The 23305-nt window shown below is 34.5% G+C and overlaps 2 protein-coding genes and 1 long non-coding RNA gene across 5 annotated transcripts; all 3 read left to right on the top strand.

Annotated features, from left to right (window-relative positions):
* The first annotated feature begins 728 nt into the window (after positions 1–728).
* Positions 729–4921, top strand: LOC109184864. Its single transcript, XM_019334928.1, has 5 exons — positions 729–1001; positions 1603–1650; positions 3720–3802; positions 3910–4109; positions 4625–4921. The coding sequence occupies exons 1-5, from the start codon at positions 820–822 to the stop codon at positions 4670–4672; spliced, it is 561 nt and encodes a 186-aa protein (XP_019190473.1). The 5' UTR covers positions 729–819; the 3' UTR covers positions 4673–4921.
* Positions 4922–7489: 2568 nt separating this feature from the next.
* On the top strand, positions 7490–9980 carry LOC109184865. Of its 3 annotated transcripts, XR_002054900.1 has the most exons (7): positions 7490–7748; positions 7821–7970; positions 8395–8527; positions 8638–8741; positions 8903–9311; positions 9460–9658; positions 9750–9980. XR_002054900.1 is itself a non-coding variant. In XM_019334929.1 (6 exons), exons 3-6 carry the CDS (start codon positions 8994–8996, stop codon positions 9842–9844), a joined length of 324 nt encoding a protein of 107 aa, XP_019190474.1. In that variant the 5' UTR covers positions 8332–8527; positions 8638–8741; positions 8903–8993; the 3' UTR covers positions 9845–9980. The 3 variants fall into 3 exon arrangements, 1 of the variants encoding a protein (XP_019190474.1); XR_002054899.1 differs by having other exon boundaries at positions 8903–9658; XM_019334929.1 differs by lacking the exons at positions 7490–7748; positions 7821–7970 and having other exon boundaries at positions 8332–8527; positions 8903–9074; positions 9171–9269; positions 9610–9658.
* A 2153-nt stretch (positions 9981–12133) lies between these two features.
* On the top strand, positions 12134–12835 carry LOC109184866. Its single transcript, XR_002054901.1, has 3 exons — positions 12134–12366; positions 12623–12693; positions 12820–12835. It is a non-coding gene; the product is annotated as an uncharacterized LOC109184866 (long non-coding RNA).
* The last annotated feature ends 10470 nt before the right edge of the window (positions 12836–23305 follow it).

The raw sequence follows: 23305 nt of genomic DNA, 5'->3' as shown, positions 1-23305 counted from the left end.
ATATAATTATGTACATTCATGTATACAATTATGTGTATTCTAATATAACATTATGTACATTTTTTAACATGGATTTTTTTTTAAAGAAAACTTAACTGTCATACACTGGGGCGGGAAATTTCAAAAAAAAAAATAATAATAAATTAAAACGACGCCGTTTTGCATCTGGGCGCACAGTGCAACGCGCGCCGTGGTGTAGGATATAAATTGCCGCATTTCTTCCTTCGACGAATCGGGTAGCCCAATTGGGTTCAAATACCCATCTGACGTTGTTATCGTATTTCAGGCCGGTCGGAAATCCAAATTTTTTCAAATAATGCTCACCCCTACTTAATCCTGTTGTACCACCTTTAGCTTAGACTACTAGGAACTGATTACAACTAAAACTTGAACTAATACTTTTGTTACAAAAACATTATCAACTTAGCGGAGATGTATACTTGTTCTTCTTTTGAAAAATACATTTTATTAACAAAAACTATACAAGAAATAATTAAGCAGCAATTGAAGGCCCTCATAATTGGATTTCCATTTTTCTATTTAAATAAATAAATAAAATTATAAATTATTACCATGAGTGCACGTAATAGCAACGTAACATTAACAATATATATTAAATTAACAAATTGCTAAAATCATATTATTTAAACCATTGTGGTTGTGCTAAGACAGAATATAATAGACCAGACACCTTGTCTGCCTCCGGCCAGCTTACATACACTCTCCTCGATTACTCCGACCTTCACCAGAAAAAAATTGTTCAACTTACGAAGTCGAACAAACCCACAAAAAGCAAGCCTGCGATTTATATATGTAACCATGGCAACGTCAACTCCATTGTCTACTACGGCAAATGCCGTTTACTGTTCTAAATCCAATCCTCGGAGTTATCGAGGATTAAACTCTAGTTTCTGCAGCCTGGGAATCTCTGTAAACCTACGGTTGCCACTCCTTATTAGCACCCGCAGAAATGTTCAACTAAATCAAACTAAGAGTAAGAGGTATATATGTCTAATTGATCAAAGCGTTTTGCTTTTAATTTGGTGATACACATGTTGTTTATTCCATTTTCTATTAATTCTTAAGTTTAAGTCACTAGATTTTAAACTCACTCACTCATGTAAATTATTAGAGTTAATTCCATTTTTATCATAGATTTATAGGTGACAGTTCACTTTTAGTCCCTTTTAAAAATATTTTATTGGTCTTAGTATTATTGTGGCATTAACATTTTTGGTTATTCGTCAACAAAATCATTAAAATGTAGTTAAATATAAGGACATTTCGATCATTTTTTAATACAACGTGGGTTGACCCGTTATAGTTTTTTTTTTTTAAAAAAAAAATCATAATTGAATATCTAAATGCCCTGGTAATTTATTAAATTTAAACGGTTTTGTTAATAAATGACCACGAAAATAATAGGACTAAAGAAGAATGTTCTTATTAAAGAAATGACTAAAAGTGGATTGTCATCTATAAATTTAAGACAAAAAATAAAAGTAACTCTAAATTATTAATATAATTTTTTTTTTGAAAGATATTAATTATGAATATAATATGAAGTTTTTTTTTTCTTTTCATAAAATTTGTTGCCTGCAGTGATCAACCAGATGTTTCCCCGCCAACCGGATCATCTTCAAATCCGCTGTAAGTAATTACGATTTAGGCCCTGTTTGGTAAAATAGTTAGTTTATAGGTTAATTTTTGGTTTATTTGATCACTATAAACTTTTTGACTTTGTTAAAACATCAATATAAGCGTTTAGTTAATTAGTTTTTTGTAACTCTAAAATGCTAAAATTCAAAAAACTACTCAAAACAACTTTTTTAATTAATATTTTGAGAAAAGAAATTATACCAAACAGTTATCAGCTAACAGCTAATTTATCAAATATCTTTCTATAATCGACTAATGTTATCAACTAGTTATACCCTCTAATTAACTCAATCAACTAACAGTTATTTACCAAACATGGCATTAGTAAATAGTCAATATTGTGTATTAGTAATACATTACATATGCGTTATATTGAGAAAAAATTATAATTTAATATACATTGTTTCAATATCAAATTAAATGATAAATATATTTTATCTTAATTGAACATTAAACTAATAATAGGAGAATAAGTTCATTATTTCTACACTCTATCCTCAATATTTCTTATATTCTGATATATAATCATGGTATCTGACTTGTCCTACTATATAAGAAATTTACCATGCAATTAACTATAAAATTTTTAAAACTGTTATAAATTTGACATTTTTCTTAAGGCAGAATTATAAAATGATCTTACCATGATTGTATGTCGAAATCATTACATATAATAGAGAGAGAAAATGAAGACAATAAAAGGAATGCAAGAACCAACTCCATTTCATTATTAATAACTCCTCGATACATTTATACAAAAGTAGCGGACGATCGTACATTGGCTGCATTAAAGTAAGAGAGTGGGATAATAGATGCATTAAAATAGGATAGGTGAGATAATGGACATACATCAAATAAAGTATTTGATCCTGTTTGGTAAAAAATTGACCTATAGATCAATTTTAGCTTATTTGACCACTATTAATTGCTTGATTTAATTTTTTTTTTTTGAGCAAATTGTTTGATTTAATTAAAACATCAATATAAGTGTTTAGTTAATTAGCTTTTTGTAACTCTAAAATGCTAAAATTCAAAAGCTACTCCAAACAACTTTTTCAATTAGCTTTTTCAGAAAAGAAATTATACCAAACAGTTAACAGCTTATTTACCAAACACTTTTCTACAACAGCTAATGTTATCAACTAGTTATACCCTCTAATTAACACAATCAGCTAACAACTAACAGCTATCAACTAACAGCCATTTACCAAACAGGGCCATTTATAACACTACCCCTTGGACATTATCATGTCATACTCATGCCTCGTTAAAAATCTCCCTAGAAAAACCTGTGGGAAAAACCTAGTCAATGGAAAAAGAGTACATGATATATGTCAAATTAAATGTTGCACCGGTTGCCTCATTAAACATTTTAGGCTAACAAAACTCAGTGGAAAAAAAAACTTAGCTAAGGAAAAAGAGTACAACCATAACCCCAACATAAACTTCAGGGCACAATATTCATGATTCAAGTAAAATGATACTCCCCCTGAAGATAACATTATTCAAATCTCGTACAGTAAATTTCCAAAATGTAGAGAGAGGTTTTGTGAACAAATATGTCCAACTGTCAATGAGGTGGATATGCTGTATGCTAATCTCGTGACTCTTCTGGAGCTTACGTGGGTATAATATTGACATTATAATGTTTAGTCAAAAATTTTCATAATATACCCATTTATCATTAGTGCAACACAATCTGTATTGTCGCCTTATAAGACAATGTGGGTAAAATATAGTACATCCAGTTTTGGGAAGGGTAAATTATGTCATTTCTTTAAAATAATAAGGATAAAGATAGAAAAAAAAAGTTAGGAAGCTAGAAGTTTATTTTGGGAACATTACCAAACAGAGCTTATAGCTTATTCGTAATTTAAAATAAGCTATAAGCTCCTAAATAAGTTCTGCCAAACAGAGCCTAAGTATTACATTTGCATATTGACCCGTGGGTCGGTCTGTGAACTTTTTTGAAACACATATAACTCCGAAAACTAACGGTTGTCCACAATTTAATTAGATTTAGGTTATTATTATTATTAATTATTAATTATTCAACATAGGAAAGGTTGGATCGTTGGAATTCTGCTAAGTATTTGTCTACCCACCTTCCACAACAAATGGGCTCCATTAATGCAACTCAAAAGTAAGAAACCCTTGTCCCTAAACTATTGGAAATTAAACAAAAATAATATAATCCTATATATATTTAAGTTGAAAACATTTTGGTATATGTTAAATTTGAGTGTATAGATAACGTGGATAACATAGTGGAGACGGTGGAAGAAATAGCCGACGGCGTAGAAAAGGCTGCAAAGTTAGTGGACAGGGTGTCGGAAGTGATCGTCGATGATCTTCCGCCAGGGGAACTCAGAAATGCTGTGAAATCTGTCCAGAATATGGCTGAAAAAATTGATAAGAACGCTGAAGCTTTAGGAAATATGATTGATAAGGTATGTGTGTGTCGTAACACACACTTATAAAACTTAGGATTAATATTTGATGCACTCTACTGAAAATTATAGAATTTCTCACCACCTGAAAGTGATCTTAAATCAAATCGAAAGCCTTGTTCCGATCACTTTTGATATTCGGAAAATCCTTTGTTGTTATTTCTGACAAACTTTTTACTTTCGACTTAATCTAAGATCACTTTCAGGTGGTCAAAAATTCCATAATTTCCAGCTGTTGATGTATAGATGCGCTAATCTTGCTATACACCAGTGGTGCATCAAATATTAATCCATATATATATATATATATATATATATATATATATATATATATATATATATATATATATATATATATACACACACACACATAATCCTTTCTATATATACTTTAATTATGTTTGAATTTTTATTAACAATTGATCATTTTTTATCAAGATTAAAAAAAGTAGCTGATGTTCATATTATTATTATTTTAATTAATTAATATATAATTGATATTATAAAAATTTCAGGTTCAACAAATTGAAGACATGATTGAGGAAAGAATAGAGACTAGTTAAAAAAGCCAAAGAGAAGAAGCTGGCAAATCTGCCAAAGCAGCATAAATTCAAATTAACAACAAAAAAACAAATTAAATTAAATAAAGAAGTGTTCGGTAAATAGTTGATCAGTTCATTCTTTTTAACTGAATTGGCCAGTTTTAATTGAAGCATGTGCTCCATCTCAACTAAAAGTCTAAGCTGATAGTTGGATTGCACATTTATGTTTATGTTATATTATATGCTTAACACGACCCCTCACGTGTGAGGGCCGATACTTCCCATGACCTTTGGCATGACTCTGATACCAAATTGAAGCATGTGTTTCACCTCAACTAAAAGCCTAAACTGATAGTTGGATTACACATTTATGTTTATGTTATATTATATGCTCAACAGCTTTAACTAGTTAACTTGATCTACTAGGCCTAATCTACACAAAAAGAGTATGAGCTACTAGGTCTAATCTACACAAACCAAACACGGCTGGAAATTAATGTTTTTCCGACCTCATTCCGACCACCAAAAAAATTAGTCGCAAAAAGTAATTTTTTAAATTTTTTCTGACGAAAGCGAGGGTGGTCGGAAAGTAGTAGGTATTTTCGACCACTATTTAAATTGTGGCAGGAAAGTTTCGTCCAAAATTAGTTTTTTAAAATTGGAGTGTTGTTGCAACCATCCAACTAGTCGGAAATGTTTTTTCTATAGTTTAAAATTTAAATTAGACTCTTAGTCTATTAGAGACATGGTCAACACTCAGCATCAGACAACAACCAACACTCCCCAACCACTAGCCCTAGATCTCTCTTCGCGACTTCTCCTCCGCCATCGTTATTCCGCCTCTCATCGCCAGTCGCCTATTCCCCCACCGCCAGTCGCCTATTCCGCCACCGCCAGTCCGCCTATTCTGCCTCCGCCTCCGCCACCGCCAGTCCGCCTACTCCGCCTCCGTCACCGCCTGTCGCCAGACCGCGTAGACGCCAGGTCGCCAGTCCAGTCTGGCAGTCGCAGCAGCCCTCCGCCTCACAGTCTCAGCAATCCTCCGGCTTCTTTTAGATCTTTCAGGCAAGGCTATCTACGATAGAGAATCCAGAAAACAGTATTTTCACCTGCATTAATTCTTAAATTATAATTATAATTATAGCTTGGCATAAAAAATGTAATTCTGTTAGGATACATCATAAAATTGTTATTAGACTATGTTGTAAAACTAACATTTGCAATTTGAACAGTGACCATTAACTGCGGCTAAAAGCACTCTGGAAGTCATTTTCTATTTTTCTTAAAAGAGTCCAAATGTAGATGTTCTACCAAAATAATTGATTAAGTGACTATGCATATTTTCCTCTTCAATTAATGAATGTCTTTGATGTTATTGATTGCTTTCTCTGGCCATTTTGTCATGCTTGTTATTATTGATTTTGTCATGCCTGTTATTATTGATTTATTATTAAGAACCCTCCAATCCCATCTTTTATCCAATCTTAATCTCAATCAACTCCAGGCTCACAATTCCCCTAATTTATTTCTCATTTTCTAGAGTAGTATGTTTGAATATACTCTGTATTAATTTTGACAGAGTTGGTTCTCCAATGGGCTTGTAATTCCAATTACATTGTTTCTTTTGTGAATATATTGTCATATTATTGAACATTCTTGAAGTTTATCAATAATGAATTTGAGAACTTGTTAAGTGTAATTTGAAAGGAATGCTAAGAATTTTGTGTGATTTGCTTTCACTTGTAGTCACTATATATCTTTTGTGAAGTTATTATTATCAGTTGTTAGAAATGCCATCCAAATTGCTGCATTATTAGCTAAGGAGCATATCTGCGGTTCAACACTGCTAGGACGTATACCCCCCATGTATCACTACTCCTTCAATGAACCATGAAGAACTCTTGTTGCATTTCATAAAATAAATCTAGTTCTCATTTGTTGTCTAAATGTGTTCTGAAGGAGCTTCCCTACCTTCTGTAGGTTTTGGGTTGGTGAAGGGGCTCGAGCATGGGCAAACTCCAAAGGTGTTGCTTTAACAAAAACAATAGCAGAAGCTGATGAGGTATTATTCCTCTTTCCAGTAATGTCTATATGAACACTGTCAAGTTTTGATGCTACATTGATTTGTGGATCTACAGAGAACAGCAGTTCACAGATTTTGATCACTTCATATGGGTGTTTGCTCTTTAATCATCCACAAGCTAATCTGTGTAGCATCCTGTTTTGGGTTCATGTTGTAGTCTTGTAGATGGACACACCTTAGCATTCCTGGAATCATAGTGTGGTCCTTGTATTAGCATATGGAATGTTTTGATTGTAGGAAGATTTCATTTACTTTAAGCTTATTAAAGTTGAAGAAGTGAAGGTGAAATGGTGCACTAGAGATTCTGTGTATATTGATGTTTTATGATGTAATATCGTCATTAGACAACTGCTTGCCCACTCTTTCCTTGGTCAATGTGGCTTTGTTGTTGTTATAAGTTGCGTTTATTTTTCATGCATAAGCATACAATTTATACCCTGATATGCATCACACGAAGTGCAATTCTCAAATAGGCCTTAGCAGTAAATCCAGTAATCTTGTTTTATTCTTTGTCATGTCCTATCTATATTGGGCTGTTTATGTGATGCTAAAGGAGATCTCTAAAGCCAGAATTTCTGTTTGTGGCAGGTTGAATCTTCCACTGCGGCAAAGACGAAAATGTGTACATGTCTCTATCTTTGTAAATATTTACTGTTTACTATACCAATATACCTAAAGGATAATATATGCTAACGTTTTTCTTTTTAAGCCATCAGATTTGAAGGATTTTTTTTTTTTTTTTTTTTTTTGTGAGGGTAAAGGAGGATACTTGGGGTATGCAAGAGAAATGACAGTAAGTTTGTTTTGGTTGCATTAAATTTTTGTCACTTTGTTGCTGTTGGTGCCACTAATTCGACCTTCTTTTAGGTAGAAGCCGATGATTCTTCTACATTAACAAGGATTAACTGCTTTCTCAATGATGCATTACAATCTTCATGTGAAGGAATTATGGTTAAATCTCTTGATGTAGATGCTGGGTATACACCATCAAAGCGCTCTGAAGCATGGCTGAAGGTATTATTTTTAACATGTTATTGTACAGTTTAATATAGTTTCTGTTACTGAACAATCTTTTCAATTTTGCAGGTTAAGAAAGATTATATGGAAGGATTAAGTGACTCCCTCGACTTGTATTGTTTTGAATTGTGAGGAATGCCCCAACAATCATACAATCTTTCAGTGTGGATGGATCAAGTGGACAACTGATTGAAGCTTCAAATTTTGATCTATCATCAGGTTACGTGACAGACGAAATTAAACTGCCAGTCTCTGCATATACATTTTTGGTGTTTTTGGTCAGTTTTGTGATTTACAAAATAAGCTACTTATTTAACTTTTGTAGAGGCTTTCACTTGATTTTGTTTTTAATTAAACATTATAAGTTTGTCAATGATGGATTCCTTCTTCAACAAAGGGATCAAAGCAGCCCAATGGTAACCGTTTCTTATTTTTCTTTAAAATTTCAGTTTTTTTTTCCATAATTTACAATTTTTATGTGGATTTTAATTTGAATATTATGTGCAGAACAGGTTTTGATTTGCATTTCGATTTACTGTAAGAACTGATTGAAATTACTGAACAGGATTTTGAATGTGTGTATTAGAATGTGATTTTTCACTTCGAGTTGTGAGTGATGGCAGTTATTCATTTTGATTTACAGTAAAACCTTATTGAAACTAGTGATTCCTCGAATTAAGCATCTAAGGAACCAGAGAGAGATTCAGATGAAGCAGATGCGTAGAGAAATAGCAAAATTTCTTGAAACTGGTCAAGAAGCTACTGCTCTGATTTGGGTAAAAAACATGATTCTTTTTGTGGTTATATATTTCCATTGATTCCATTTCGTGAGTGAAATGATCATAAGTCAAACAGTTCATTGAGGTGGTTTTTTGTTTTATTTCAGGTAGAGCATATTATAAGAGAAGAGAAAATGATGGCTGCACAGGAGATAATTGAATTATTTTGTGAACTTATATCCATTCGCCTTCCAATTATTGAGGCGCAGAGGTAAAGATTTGGTTTTCTGGACTGTACTTTCAATGGAGAAAATGAGTTTTTATTTTGTTCCTAAACCATCTTCATGTCTTCTTGTACTAATTGCCTTTCAGAAAATACTTAATTTGTATGTCTTATAGAATTGAATTGCCCTGCCTTCTTCAATGTTCCAGGGAATGCCCTCTGGATTTGAAAGAAGCGATTTCCAGTATATGTTTTGCTGCATCGAGATGTGCAGATGTTACAGAGTTGGTGCAAGTTTAAATGTTGTTTGCTGGAAAATACGGGAAAGAATTTGTTGTTGTTGCGGCTGAACTGATGCCCGAGTGTGGTGTCAATCGCCAGGTTATACACATTCTGGTTTTATGACATAGCTAAAGAAGCAGCTCAGCTGAGCTTCATATAGTTTTTAAAGGTGTTTTTATTACTGCGTATTTGCAGTTAATAGAGCTATTATCTGTTCGAGCTCCTGGTCCCGATGTGAAACTCAAGCTGCTAAAGGAAATTGCTTTGGAGCATGAACTAGAGTGGGATCCAAGTGCATCTGAAACTGAATTATGGAAACTTTGTGAAGACCTACTTGTATGCTTTATCTTCTAACCATGTCATTTTGCCTTTATATTTAACGTTTGTAACCTTGATTGTGCTTCTGTTTCTTGTAGAATGGACCAACGCAATTTAATATAGTCAATTTGTCAGTTTTGTCCAAGTTTTTGAAAGTGTATTTCAGGAAAATGCTTGACACAGAAGATCTTGAAGAAGAAACCTAAGAAGTCCCCAAGGATGAAGATGGGACATTGATGAAGGTTTTCCGCCCTGAGGAGATTAGTGCCATGATTCTTACTAAGATGAAGGAAACATACAGATGAAGCTTATGTTAGCTTGGAAAGACAATAAGGATGCAGTTAGTTGTGACCGTTATGTTCTAGGTAAAATTGAGTAATGCTTTATATGGTAGAGAATTTATTTTAATTGAAGTTACATTTGAGGTTGATGCTAATGGCGTCTTGAACGTTAAAGCCGAAGACATGCCCTCTGGCCGATCTGAGACATCCAATTATCAGCGTTGTGTATCAGAGATCTGGTGGAGCCCCTGGAGGTGGTGGAAGCAGTGAAGACTATGATGAATGATTATTCTTCCTCTTATTATTTTTTCTATGTATGAGAAATTTTATTGATGCGTAGCTAGGATAGGCTAAAGTTGGATAATGTTGTGTATTTCTGGTTTCCCTTCCGAACTGAAACAATTGCTACAATCTTATTAGCCTGTTTCGTTAATATTTTGACAAATGTATTTTTGATGGTGAAATAATTGCTACACCTTGATTTAAATGATTGAACAATCTTTGATTTCCCTAAATTGCTAATTGTATTGTAGTGCTGAAATTTGAATTTGAATTGTAACAGGTCAAATTCAATTGATATTTGTAGAATTTTAAATTTTATTTTTTTGTTAGTAAATCTTACCGACCACTTTAGTGGCCGGTAATTCAAATTTTAATTTTTTCTTTGTAAATTTTACCGACCACCAGTGGATGGTAATTTCGACCAATTACCGACCACCAATGGTAGGAAATATGCTCCCTTTATCCGACAATCACTAGTTCCGACGACCTAAAAAAGAAAGTCGGTATTTCCGACCACCTTGACTAGTTGTCGGTAATAGCTAGGGCTTTTTTTCCGAATCCATAAAGTGGTCGCTAAGTTGGTCGGAAACTGCATTTCCGACCGGAAATGCCCCTTTTCCGACCACTTTTTGGTGGTCGGAAAAATGCAGATTTCCAGCAGTGAAAGTAACAAGCACAAAGCCAATACTCAGTATGTTGCCAACATCACAACCATAGGCCAACCACGAACACAACCATGCCTCTAGCACTACCCACCAAATAGTACTGTACTTAATAACGACAGATAATTATCTGGTCGCTAAAATATAAAATAATCATAGCTTTGTAGAGATATATATCGCGTTCGTGACTCACAAGTTCATAGAGAGTCAGACCTCCGACCTCCGCCTCTTCACGCACACCTCCGGCGACCCATCTACGGTCACTGGCAGCGACGCTCGTAGTCACAGCAATCGTTATGCTGTGGAACCGTGGCCACTTTGCAAGGTGGGCACGGTTCCAAACGACGCCGTTTTCACATGGTTGAGTAACGGTGCCGTTAGTGACACCGTTATCCTCGATAATTTCTATATTGTAGATTCATAATTTATATACTGTAGATTCATAAAATCTATACTGTAGATTAATAATTTCTAAAATGCAGATTCATAATTTCTATACAGTAGATTCATAATTTAAATACATTAGATCATAATTTCTATACAGTAGATTCATAATTTCTATACTGCAAATTCATAATATCTGTACTGTAGATTCATAATTTCTAAACTGTATAGTTATCAAATTATGAATATATAGTTCTGTGATTTGTGAATACAGAGTTTAACAATTGGAAATATGAACATCGAAAATTATGAACATATAGCTCTATCACATGTTCACAAACCTAATATTGTAGATTCATAACAATTTTTTTTTTTTAAATTAGAACAGCGTCGTTTTCACGAACATGATGCCATTGTGGAATTGTGCCTACCTTGCAAGGTGGACAAGATTCCACAGCATAATTTGCATAGTCACAGACCACAGTTTGTCTCGTGCTCGTCGCAGTCCTCTGCCATCGATGACCACCCGGCTACCGGTCTATCGCAGTCTGTCTCGTCGCACTACGGTAACAGACTCGCACTCCAGTTGGTATTCGCAAAACCAGGTAAATATATTTATTTTCTATTTTTCTTACATTCAAGGCTTTAATAGTTTAATTTAATTAATTTTATATAATTTTTTGACTTTTTTCATTGTAAAATCTTAGTACTCCTAATTTCACATGGCTGTGTTATTTCCTAATTTCTCTTTTTTTTTTTTTTTTGGTTAATTTGCTCTCTCTACAGAGCACTAGAGCAGTGTACTGTGTATATATGTTTGACAATGTATTTGCATTGTATGTGAAATTGTATTGAAGTATTTAGATTAAGGAACACCAGCAGCTTGTTCAGTTCAAATTAATTACAACATAAGAAATTATTTCCGGTGCTTGGCCAAGCACTGAAATATATTAAATTGTGGACTGTGTTTTTTAACAGTGGACTTTCATGGAAATATTCATTACCTTCCAATTTAGATCTGTGGTTTTTCAGAACTTTTTCTTACCCAAATGGCTCTGCTATTGATGATTAAGTTTAGTGCATTATATTAGTACTTATAACTTTTAGGGAACATGTGTAGAAAATTTACCTTTGGGCTTGCCTTAATATATCACTTTTAGGGAACATGTGTAGTTTATATTGGAACCTTGATTTGCTTGTTTTTAGACTGCTTGCTCCATTATGTTGCTTGAGTGTTAGTTCTCATAAAGAATCTTAAACAGAATTGTTGTTTCTTTTAACAAATGACAGTTCCTCTATTCAAATATCCATTATGAAACTTATTTGTTGACTTCTCCTAGATAATAATAATCAAAAGAAGAGTTTTGTGCTACCTTTTACAAATAACTCCCCTGCCAAATTTGAAATTGCAGAACAACACTCCCACAAAGAACTGAAAGAACTATCCTATACAATGAATATGAGGTCAGTTAAACATCAGTTGGGTTGATTTCTCGTACATAATTTCTACTTTATTGCTGAAACCATTGTATTGCTAGACTGGATTTTATTATAATCAAATTATAGTTCATTATTGCTAAATTATATTCTGGAATTATTACTCCTAAAAGTTTATAACGTACATTTAAAAAGATTTATGCTCATTCTTAAATCTTTGGAAGTTATTCTATTTCCTCATTCCTGCTTTTAGGTTATTAATTACTGCATCTACATTGACCAGGTGTCTTCATTTCATCCATATTGAGATAACTAACACATCTCAGTGTAACCTTACAAATGGTAATTAAAAATGTCAGTTTTCTGTCTACTAGATATGAACTAAATGAAATATATGTAAGGTTTCTGATTTGATATTTAATTAATGTTCAAAATTCCGATTGATGGAAAAAGTTCTAATATTTTTAATCACTTATGCAGACATACAGTGGAAGTATATGAGATACCATACCATGATTTGAAGAAGTGGAAAAATGAACTGATTAAACCTGCGAAGTAACTTGTGCTCAGTTGACACCTCTGTGGTTCTTCTTAAGGGAAGATCACATGATTGAACCCCGGTGGTGTGGTGTTGACTCTTTGTACTACAACGGTTAAAGAAAGTATATTGAACATATACTATCCTATAATAAGGTCGATAGTACTCAAATAAAAATAAAAAAATAAACAAATTAAACTTTTTTTTTTAAACCACAAAACCAAACTTCATTAATTCTCAAAATCATTCAACAACATAACAGAAGAAAACCAATCGGGAATATACTCTGAATACTCAAAAACGATATTACTAGGATTACATAGAGATTTCTTTGCTAACACATGTGCCGACATATTTAAATTAGGGTGCACAAACTCGAAAGATGCCGACTCGACCACATATCATTAATCCAATCCTGCACAGAATCCATATTATCAAGCGTCCAACCTCTATTCAAAACTTTCCAACATTCATGAGCAAAGCTACAGTAGTTTGCAAAAAGATGAATCTCGCAGTCTCGAGATCATATCGTTACCACACATAGGGCAAATAGGATTACATCAAACCTGTTTTAAGTCAAAGCGTCTTTAGTAGGCAGCTTCATATTACACAAAGCCCAGAAAAATCACTTTATCTTCGATGGTAGGTTTATTTTCCACGTACCCGCCCATGCACAACCCCCATCCTCAACATAAATGCCTTTTGCTAGTGTATAAGCACTACGGACCGAGTACAAACCATTCTCTTCCCCTTTCCAATACAAGGAATCTCTCACGGCCATAGAAGAAGTGGGAATACTGAGAATAAGGTTTCTATCTCTCTCACATAAAATATCCTTCACTAATTCCACATCCCAATTGGTAATACTAGTACAAAAGAGAGATTTAACAAGAGGGTTCCCCAAATATTCCGGGTTTAAGGTGGTAACATAAGGGTGTATATTGTCAGGCAACCAAGGATCATCCCAACAGGCCCGGTCCTATCATTTTATAGGCCCGGGGCGTAGCAACAAAAATGGGCCCTATATTAAATTAATATATGTATTTATAATTAAAATTTAAATTAAATAAGGAGAAAATACTAATGTAAATTAACTTGAAGATTCACAAGTTTTTAACAATTGTACATACACATGAAAACAATTCTAGATGCATTCTTAAATTCAAAATAAGCAATAACCGCATTAGTGCATTCATAAATAAAGAATTGAAAAATTGTACTTTTCGTCCCTAAATTTTAGGATAATTATAGATTTTGTCCCTAAGTGTTGGTCATACTCACTTTATAAAAATGAATAAATAATTTAAAATCAAATGAGCTTGGGAATCACATTATTATTATAATAAATAATAAGTAATTTTTAACAAAAATTTATATTAAAAAAAAAAACTTACAATAAGAGCATAGCATAAAATCTTAATTATTGGAAGCAATAAATAAATCAAAATACCATAAACGTGATAAAAGATATTCATAATAAAATATAATGCATAATTAATTGGATAAAATAGTTCAAATAAAAAACACATTATAAATAACACATCTTCTATATTGCTATCATATTTATAAATATTTTTCCTTTTACTTAAATCAATTTCAAGTTTTTCTAAATTAATTTGAATACAATGATGCACAATAGGACTTTTAAACTATATTGTCTAGATAATTCATAATAATAATAAAAAAACTAAACTATTTTTAAAAATATTTTTCATAACTAAATCACAAAATATATTACATATACATAACTCATTATAAAGTTCATAAAATAGCACATATTTTAAATATAAGTAATAAATTACTCAAATAGAAATAGATTCAAAATTTGATATGAATCACAAATCAATTTATATTATAAATTTCAAAAGATTAAAAAAATCACAAAATTTTAAAAAGATTTAAAAAAATCACAAAATTACAAATGAAATTTTAAATAATACGGAGTACAAATTAGAATATAAATAAAGAGTAATGTATAAAACTATTTCTTTTAAATGGTTAATGTTCGACACTATAGATGCGTGTAACACAGTATGTAAGTGTGCACAAGGGGATTCGATCGCTGAATCTATATCATAGAAACCAAATTCCTTACCAGCTCAACTAACTTCCACTTTGTTAACATAAAGCTATATCAAATTATTATAACATCTATAGAATATATAAAAGGGTATGGCACAATCTGGTGGGCCCCTTCTAAGCGTGGGCCCTGGGCAAGGGCCCAGCCTGCACTTGCCCAGGGCCGGGCCTGCATCCCAAACCCTTACCTTCTCCCCATCCCCTATCCTCCATCTGGTCCCCTCACCCAATAACCCTTGCGCCTCACGGATACTAGTCCAAACAGATCCTTGGCCCAGCTTCAAGAAAAGAGCATTTAGGAAAGTAGCGGGCTTTAAAAACTATTGTCACGAAGGAGTTAGGCTCATTCAAGAATTTCCAGCCCTGCTTTCCGAACATAGCCACATTCATCTCCCTCACCGTTTGAAACCCCATTCCCCCGAACTTCTTTGGCCAACACAACTCGGCCCAAGTGCTCCACTGTATCCCCTTTCTCCCCTTCCCCTCACAACCCCACCAGAAGGAATTCATAAGCTTTTCTAGCTCATCACACATCCCCTTTGGAAGAAGAAAAACATTTATAGCGTAGTTTGGTAGGCTTTGCAAAACTGTCTTTAGTAAAACTTCCCGACCAGCCCTAGATAGAAACAGATTCCCCCAATGAAGGATCCTAGCCCGAACCTTGTCCCTAACGAACCTCAGAATTTTTCTTTTTTTGCCGGCCTACATACCCCGATAACCCCAGATATCTGCCTCTCGTTTGCTGTTCATGAATACCTAACGTCTCACAAACAGCCTTCTTATCCCCCCCCCCCCGCCCCCCCCCCCCCCTCTCAACATTATTTCCAAACACAATAGCAAATTTTTTCATAATTTACCTGCTGACGACTCGCTCTCCCATACTCATCTAAGGTTTCCTTAACAATACCAACCTCTAAATTGTTTGCCAGAAAGAAGAGCAAACAATCATACGCAAAGAACAAATGGGAAATCATAGGTGCCCCCTTGCAACAGTCACTCCATGCAATAAAAAGGCATGGAGACAAAGGATCCACTTGACGCAACCCCCTAGCCGAAGTGATAGGACCCCATTACTTTTCCTCGGCCAAGACATTATAATTCACCGTGGAAACACACTCTTTCATCAAGCTTACCCATTTATCACTAAAACCCATCTTCTCCATGACCCTTCCCAAAAAACCCCATTCAACCCTGTTATATGACTTACTCGTATCAATCTTAAGAGCCCCAAATCCACCCCTATCCCTCCTTTGTTTGTTCATATACTAATTAAACTTAGTATATGAAATCTTTGGAACAACACATTCAAATTTTCCCCTCTCTCTTGTTTTGACTTTTGACCTCCGTCTCTAGCTTCTGTTTGGCCACCATCTCTTCATTATCTTGTTTTCCCTACACCGACCTCCCTTGAATTTCTCTCCACTTAGTGTATCATCCCTACTTTCCCTTTGGCTACTACCCCCAGCCTTCTCGATCCCTAACTACTATCCTCAACTTTCTCTCTAGCTATCTACCATCATCGGCTTTCCATTCGGCCATTGTCCCCAACTTTTTCTCTGACCGCCATCCAGGGCCGGTTTTTGGCCCGTGCATAATACTCAGGGGGCGTTTGGTTCAAGTCATCTTAGATTACCTAGGTCATCTGAGTCTGGTAATGTTATATTACCTTGTTTGGTTCAAGTTATGAGATTACCAGATAATGTTATATTACCTGAAAGCTGATGTGGCGGTAATGTTTCAAGGTAATGTGATTACCCCCATTTTTTTAGGTAATCTTAGATTACCTTGAATTATTTCAACTTTGCCCTTGTTAAATAATCCTTATATAATAATAATAATAATAATAATAATAATAATAATAATAATAATAATAATAATAATAATAATAATAATGAAATTAATATATGTTTATATAATTAAATATACACATGTATATATTTATATAATTAGTTTTTTTTTAATATTTAAGTTTTGATATACATTCATAGATATAAATAAAAACACACACATAATATATATATATATATATATATATATATATATATATATATATATATATATATATATATATATATATATATATATTGAGGGCATTATAGTAAATTGATCCATATAACCTAAAATATAACCCTGAACCAAACAAGGTAATATTATATTACATCATCCAAACCAAACACACAAGGTAATCTTACATTTCCAAAATCTCACATTACCTTCCAGGAGGTAATCCTATTACCTAGAGTAATCCAAGATTCCGTGAAGCAAACGCCACCTCAAGGTAAATTTTACTGTGGACCATGGTGCATGTAGCAGTGTGGTCCATGAAATAAGTATCATTTTAATTACATTTCAGTTTCATTTGAAATATTGTTATATTTTTTAGTTGCATTTTTCATACACAATAGTTTCATTATAACAACACTAAAGTATAATTTTAATTATACTTAAAGTTTCATTTGACAATATACGTTGTTGAATGAGTTTTGTTTTTTAGTTTCATTTTTGACACGCACTAGTTTCATTATAGCAACAGTGGAGTATCATTTTAATTTTAGTACAGTTTCATTTGACGACCATGGTCCACTGTATAACAACTGTAATGCTCAATAGCACATGACCTTAATTTTAGAGGGCCAAATATCTATTTTTTATCTAGCTACTTAAGAATTTTTATTTTTTTTAAAGAAAGAAAGAAAGAAAGAAAAATCTGCAATTAAGCCCACATTCTTTCACGCCGCTTTTTCCCAAATCATGCACCCCCATTGAAGAGGGCAAGATTCTTCCTTCCTCTATTAAGTTTACAATTTACCCCCAAATGTCTTTGATTACCAAAGTTGCAATTCAATTTTCACTTTTCTCTCCTAATTAATTGAGCATGATTATACTTTTCGTATGGTCTCATTTATTTACAAGAACAGGACCACAAAAATCCAAAAGACCGTCTTGCCGCCATCCCCAAGGCAAATTATGTTGTGGACCCGTGTCCAACTTGCAAGGTGGATTCGGGTTATATTCACAAATTTTGAACTCTATATTCACAATTTTTGAACTCTATATTCACAATATTAGAACTGGATATTCACAATTTTAGATCTCAATACACAAAATTACAGAACTCAATATTCACAATTACAGAACTCTATATTCACAATTTTTGAACTCTATATTCACAATTTCATAATTTTATATTCACAATTACATAACTGAATATTTACTCACTGAGTTGTTTTCAATCATTTAAAAAAAAAAATCATTTGTTGTGAATATGCAATTCTAAAATTTTAAATATATAGTTCAAAAATTGTGAATATAAAAAATTTAAAAATTATGAATATAACTCGAATCCACTTTGCAAGGTTGACCCCGATCCATGGCATAACTATCCCTATCCCCAATTGTCTCTCTTGTCGTCGCCCCAACTTTCTATTATCTCGTCTTTTCAACTGACACCATCCTTGACTTTCTCAAGATCACTGCCCCCGACTTTCTCGAATAACCCGAACGCCAAGATAATTGAGCATGAAGATGAATTTGATAAATTTTTGAGTGAGCCCATTGAAATAATTTATAATTTTGAACTACGACAAGTCTACGACGCTGTCCTTGCTTCAGTTTCCAGTAATACTGGGGGATTGTTTTTCGTCTATGGCTATGGTGGTACTGGGAAAACATTTGTATGGCAAACTTTATCGGCGATATTACGATCAGAGCGTAATTTTTTTTAAATGTTGCATCAAGTGGAATTTCTTCATTACTCATGTCTGGTGGGCGTACTGCACACTCTTGGTTTGATATACCAATTGTTGTGAATGAGGATTCTACTTACAATATATCGCAAGGGAGTGATCTAGCATAGTTAATAATTCAATGCAGCTTGATAATCTGGGACGAAGCACCTATGATGCATAAGCATTGCTTCGAAGATTTGGATAGGATTGCGAGATATGTTAAGATTTGCTAATCCATTAGATTTAACCTTACCATTTAGAGGAAAAACAGTTGTTCTGAAGGGTGACTTTAGGCAAATATTGCCAGTGATACCAAAGGGTACTAGACAAGAAGTTGTTGGTGTAAGCATTAATTCTTCTTATTTGTGGACTTAGTGTAGGGTATTGAAATTGACAAAGAATTTAAGGCTACAAAATGTAGGACCTGTTGAAGAAAAGAAAGAGTTGTGTGGTTTTGCTAATTGGATTGCCGATGGTCATGCAGAGGTTCAAATTCCGCACAAACATGTCCTAAGGTCAGATTGTGATCTAATTCAGGGCATTGTACAAAGTACATTTCCTATGTTCCATGAGAATCAAATTAACAACACTTATCTCATTGGTAGAGCAATTCTAGCACCAACACTTGAGGTTGTTGACGAAGTTAACGATTATACGAGTAGTTTGAATGTTGCAGAATGTAGAACGTATTATAGTTCTGACTCCGCATGCCCCACAAAAAACACACCCGATGTAGTTGCCGCACTACACACCCCAGAGTTATTGAATGGCTTGAAATGTTCTGGCTTGCCTAATCATTCACTAACTTTAAAGGTTGGATCTCCCATCCTGTTATTGCGAAATATAGATCATTTAGCTGGATTAGGCAATGGGACAAGGTTTATCATTTCTAAATTAGCAGATCACGTTGTTGAAGCCACAATACTTTTTGGAACTAACGCAGGTATGAAGGTCTTAATTCCACGATTGTCACTTACACCGTCAGACCTAAGGTTACCATTTAAGTTTCAGCGAAGACAATTCCCAGTAATGTTGTCTTATGCTATGACAATAAACAAGAGCCAAGGCCAAACGCTTTCTGCAGTTGGACTATTGTTGAAAAACCCAGTTTTTGTTCATGGACAATTGTATGTTGCTTTGTCTAGAGTTAGCAACCTCAATGGTCAAGTTACTTATTTGCAACGACAATGGAAAGTATGTTTCTTCAACGTCAAATATTGTATATAAAGAGGTCTTTAATAATCTATAAAACTATTATATTATTAATTGTTTGTTATTTACAATGTATTATTAATATTTGATTTTATAGTTTGGATGTTATAAATAAGTACACACTATTCTCATATAGGTTCTGGTGTGGTTAGGGTGCCCAGGTGCGGTTGTGCGGTTTAATCTGGGCCATTCATCTCGCTTAAATAAACGTCCAAGATTACCAAAATTTAAAAAAAAAATGCGATGGAAATTTTGTAATTTTTGCATCTAGGTCAAAATTAAGGTGAGCGATTCTGTGATTAATGTGCGTGAGTTTTGTATATAAGATGCGTGAGTCTTGTGCGTAAGGTGCGTGTGTTTTGTGCTTAATGTGCGTGGGGTTGTGCTTAATGTGAGTAGTTGTTGAAACTTAAAGTGTGGACTTTTGTGCTTAAGGTGCGTGAGATTTGTTCTTAATGTGAGTGGAGTTTGTGCTTAATGTGCGTAGGGTTTGTGCTTAATGTGTGTGAGGTTAGTGACTAATGTCAGTAGTTGTTGAAACTTAAGGTCTGTGAGTTAATACTTAAAGTGCGTGAGTTTTTTGCTTAATGTGTGTGAGGTTGTGCTTAATGTGCGTGGATTTTGTACTTAATGTGCGTGAGTTTGTACTTAATGTGAGACATTTTAAAATCTTAAGTGTGTGAGTTTTGTGTTCAAAGTGCTTTGTTATGTGCTTAATGTGCTTGGGTTTTGTGCTTAAGGTGAGTGATTTGTGTTCTTAAGGTGCTTTGTTTGTGGACTTAAGGTGCGTGGTGATTTGTGTATTTAAGATGCGTCATGTTAATGATTAAGGTGCGTCCAACCACACGGGAAGCCATCCCCGCACCTGAACCCTTCCATATATATATATATATATATATATATATATATATATATATATATATATATATATATATATGCAACCCATGGGTGGAGTACTAGTAATTTATAATAGAGGGAAAGCATAGCTTGACGTAATCCTCGACTTTCTCATTGGCCATTGTTTTCAATTTGTCACTAGCCGCCATCCCCACTTTTCTCTCCGATTGTAATCCCTGACTTTTTCACCATCCACCGTCCTCGACTAGTCGACTCTGTCTCTCTCTATCTCTCTCTCTCTTTCATATTTATGTTTTTTTTTTTTTGGAAAATTGCATCTTTGTTCACTAAGTTATATTCAAGTTTCGACTCAGTTCTTGAATTATGACTGTATTCATTTTTAGTCCATTAATTATGAATAAAGTGGTACATTTGGTTCCCAACCGTTAAAATTAACAGAAAAGTTTAAAAATATTTAAAACTTGAGGGAGAAAGTTAAAAATTCACATTTTATTTTCCTTATATCAAAACCACTTTCAAAACATTATGTTTCACTTCTTAGCCTCTTATTTCAAGATTGTTCAATTCTAAAAGCATTTCAATAGTTTTAGTATGATTGTTAGGAACTTGGCTCTCGTATAACAAACTTAAGACTTAGCACAAACAAAGAAACACTTGACCATCGTCTTCTGCCGTGTGAAACACACTATCCTATCAATTTTCAATTTTTTTTACTAAGCAATAAAGGTAATCAAACAAAAACTTTTGAGATACAAAATGATGTCAAATTTTTGAGATACAAAAGTTATTCACCAACAGAATAACTTGATATTTTTAGTATATAAAATTTTTTCATATGCAGTAGTGTTTAGAAGTTACAAAAATTTTTAGAATTTTCATAATTGAGTCTTAGATTCCACATTCATTACTTTGGTTTTTAAGAAGACAAAGGAGGTGATGGATATATATATATATATATATATATATATATATATATATATATATATATATATATATATATATATATATATCTGTGTGTGTGTGTGTGTGTGTGTATATATATATTGTCAGGATATACGATTCTTGATTAAGTTACTTCAAAGCTTACGAAAGAATTTTACGTACTAAAAATCTCAAGTTACTCCCGTAGTGAATTTGTCATAAAAATAACCTGAGAAATTTGATATCTTCTTGTATTTCAAAAGTTATGGTTTGATTACCATTATGTTTAGTAAGGAAAATCAGCAACTTTTAGGATGGTGTGTTTTACATGTGATGTGGATTATTCCCGGTTGTACTCGTAGAATGTATGTACCATGTATGTATTGTGTATGAATAATGTAAAGTAGACAAGAAGTAGTTCAAATAACTCTTTTGTTCATAATTTGCTCTTGTGTAAAGAGAGGAGAGAGTGTTTAGCTAGAGAGAGAGCTAGTGGAGAAGAGGAGAGGAGCCCCTTAACCTTGAGGGTTAAGGCCCTATTTATAGGGTCAAGCGTAGGCAGGTTTGACCTTGACCTGTGGACTGGGACCCGAACCGTTTGACCCCTACCCAAATGAGAGCACGGAGCGTACGGGGAGCCTGTACCCGGGGTATATTCCCCATCATGAAGCCCCCCCAGTCCGTGCCCTGACGATGAGCTGGCGAGGAAGGGTTCGGGCTGGAAAACCGATTACACGGTCCGTGACTTACGCCGGTTGCCTCGTTAAAAACCTTAAGCTAATAAAAAACCCAGTGGGAAAAATTTTTAACTAAGGAAAAAAGAGCACAACGCTAAACGCAGTCTGGTGGACAAAAGAAAGGTGTTGCCCGACCTAGGGGTCGATTTTGCAACAAGATTCGCGAAGTCGAATCTTTACCGATCGAGCGGCCGAGAAGCTGGCTAAGATCAGGAGATCGGGTTAGCTGCGATCTGGGGATCGAACTTTCTATGACTTAACACCAGGAGACCCGGTGGTCTAACGATAACAAGAAGCGCTCGATTTACGAATTGAAAGTCCCAGGAGAAGGGACACTTGGAAGCCCGATGGTCTAACGATAACAAGACCGGGAAGATTACTTTGATCTTAAGCTCCCCAGTATATACCAAACTTTATCAAGGCCGGGACGGACCCGGTCCCTGGTCAAGAGCTGTCGTCTAAAGCTGACGGCTATACCCATCTTAACAAGGCCGGGACGGACCCGGTCTTTCGTCTAAAGCTGACGGCTATACCCATCTTAAAAAGGCCGGGACGGACCCAGACTTAGCCTACTCTTGTAGGGCTTCGTGGCCTACCGACCTCGCCGGGACGGACCCGGGCTTATGCCTACCCTCGTAGGGCTTCTTGGTCTACCGACCGTGCCGGGACGAACCCGGGCTTATGCCTACCCTCGTAGGGCTTCTTGGTCTACCGACCGTGCCAGGACGGACCCGGGCTTATGCCTACCCTCGTAGGGCTTCTTGGCCTACCGACCGTGCCGGGACGGACCCGGACTTATGTCTACCCTCGTAGGGCTTCTTGGTCTACCGACCGTGCCAGGACGGACCCGGGCTTATGCCTACCCTCGTAGGGCTTCTTGGTCTACCGACCGT

This window comes from Ipomoea nil, unplaced genomic scaffold (genome assembly GCF_001879475.1).
Source record: "Ipomoea nil cultivar Tokyo-kokei standard unplaced genomic scaffold, Asagao_1.1 scaffold1286, whole genome shotgun sequence".
NCBI classification, from domain to species: Eukaryota; Viridiplantae; Streptophyta; class Magnoliopsida; order Solanales; family Convolvulaceae; genus Ipomoea; species Ipomoea nil.
This window is presented reverse-complemented; position numbering and strand designations above follow the sequence as displayed.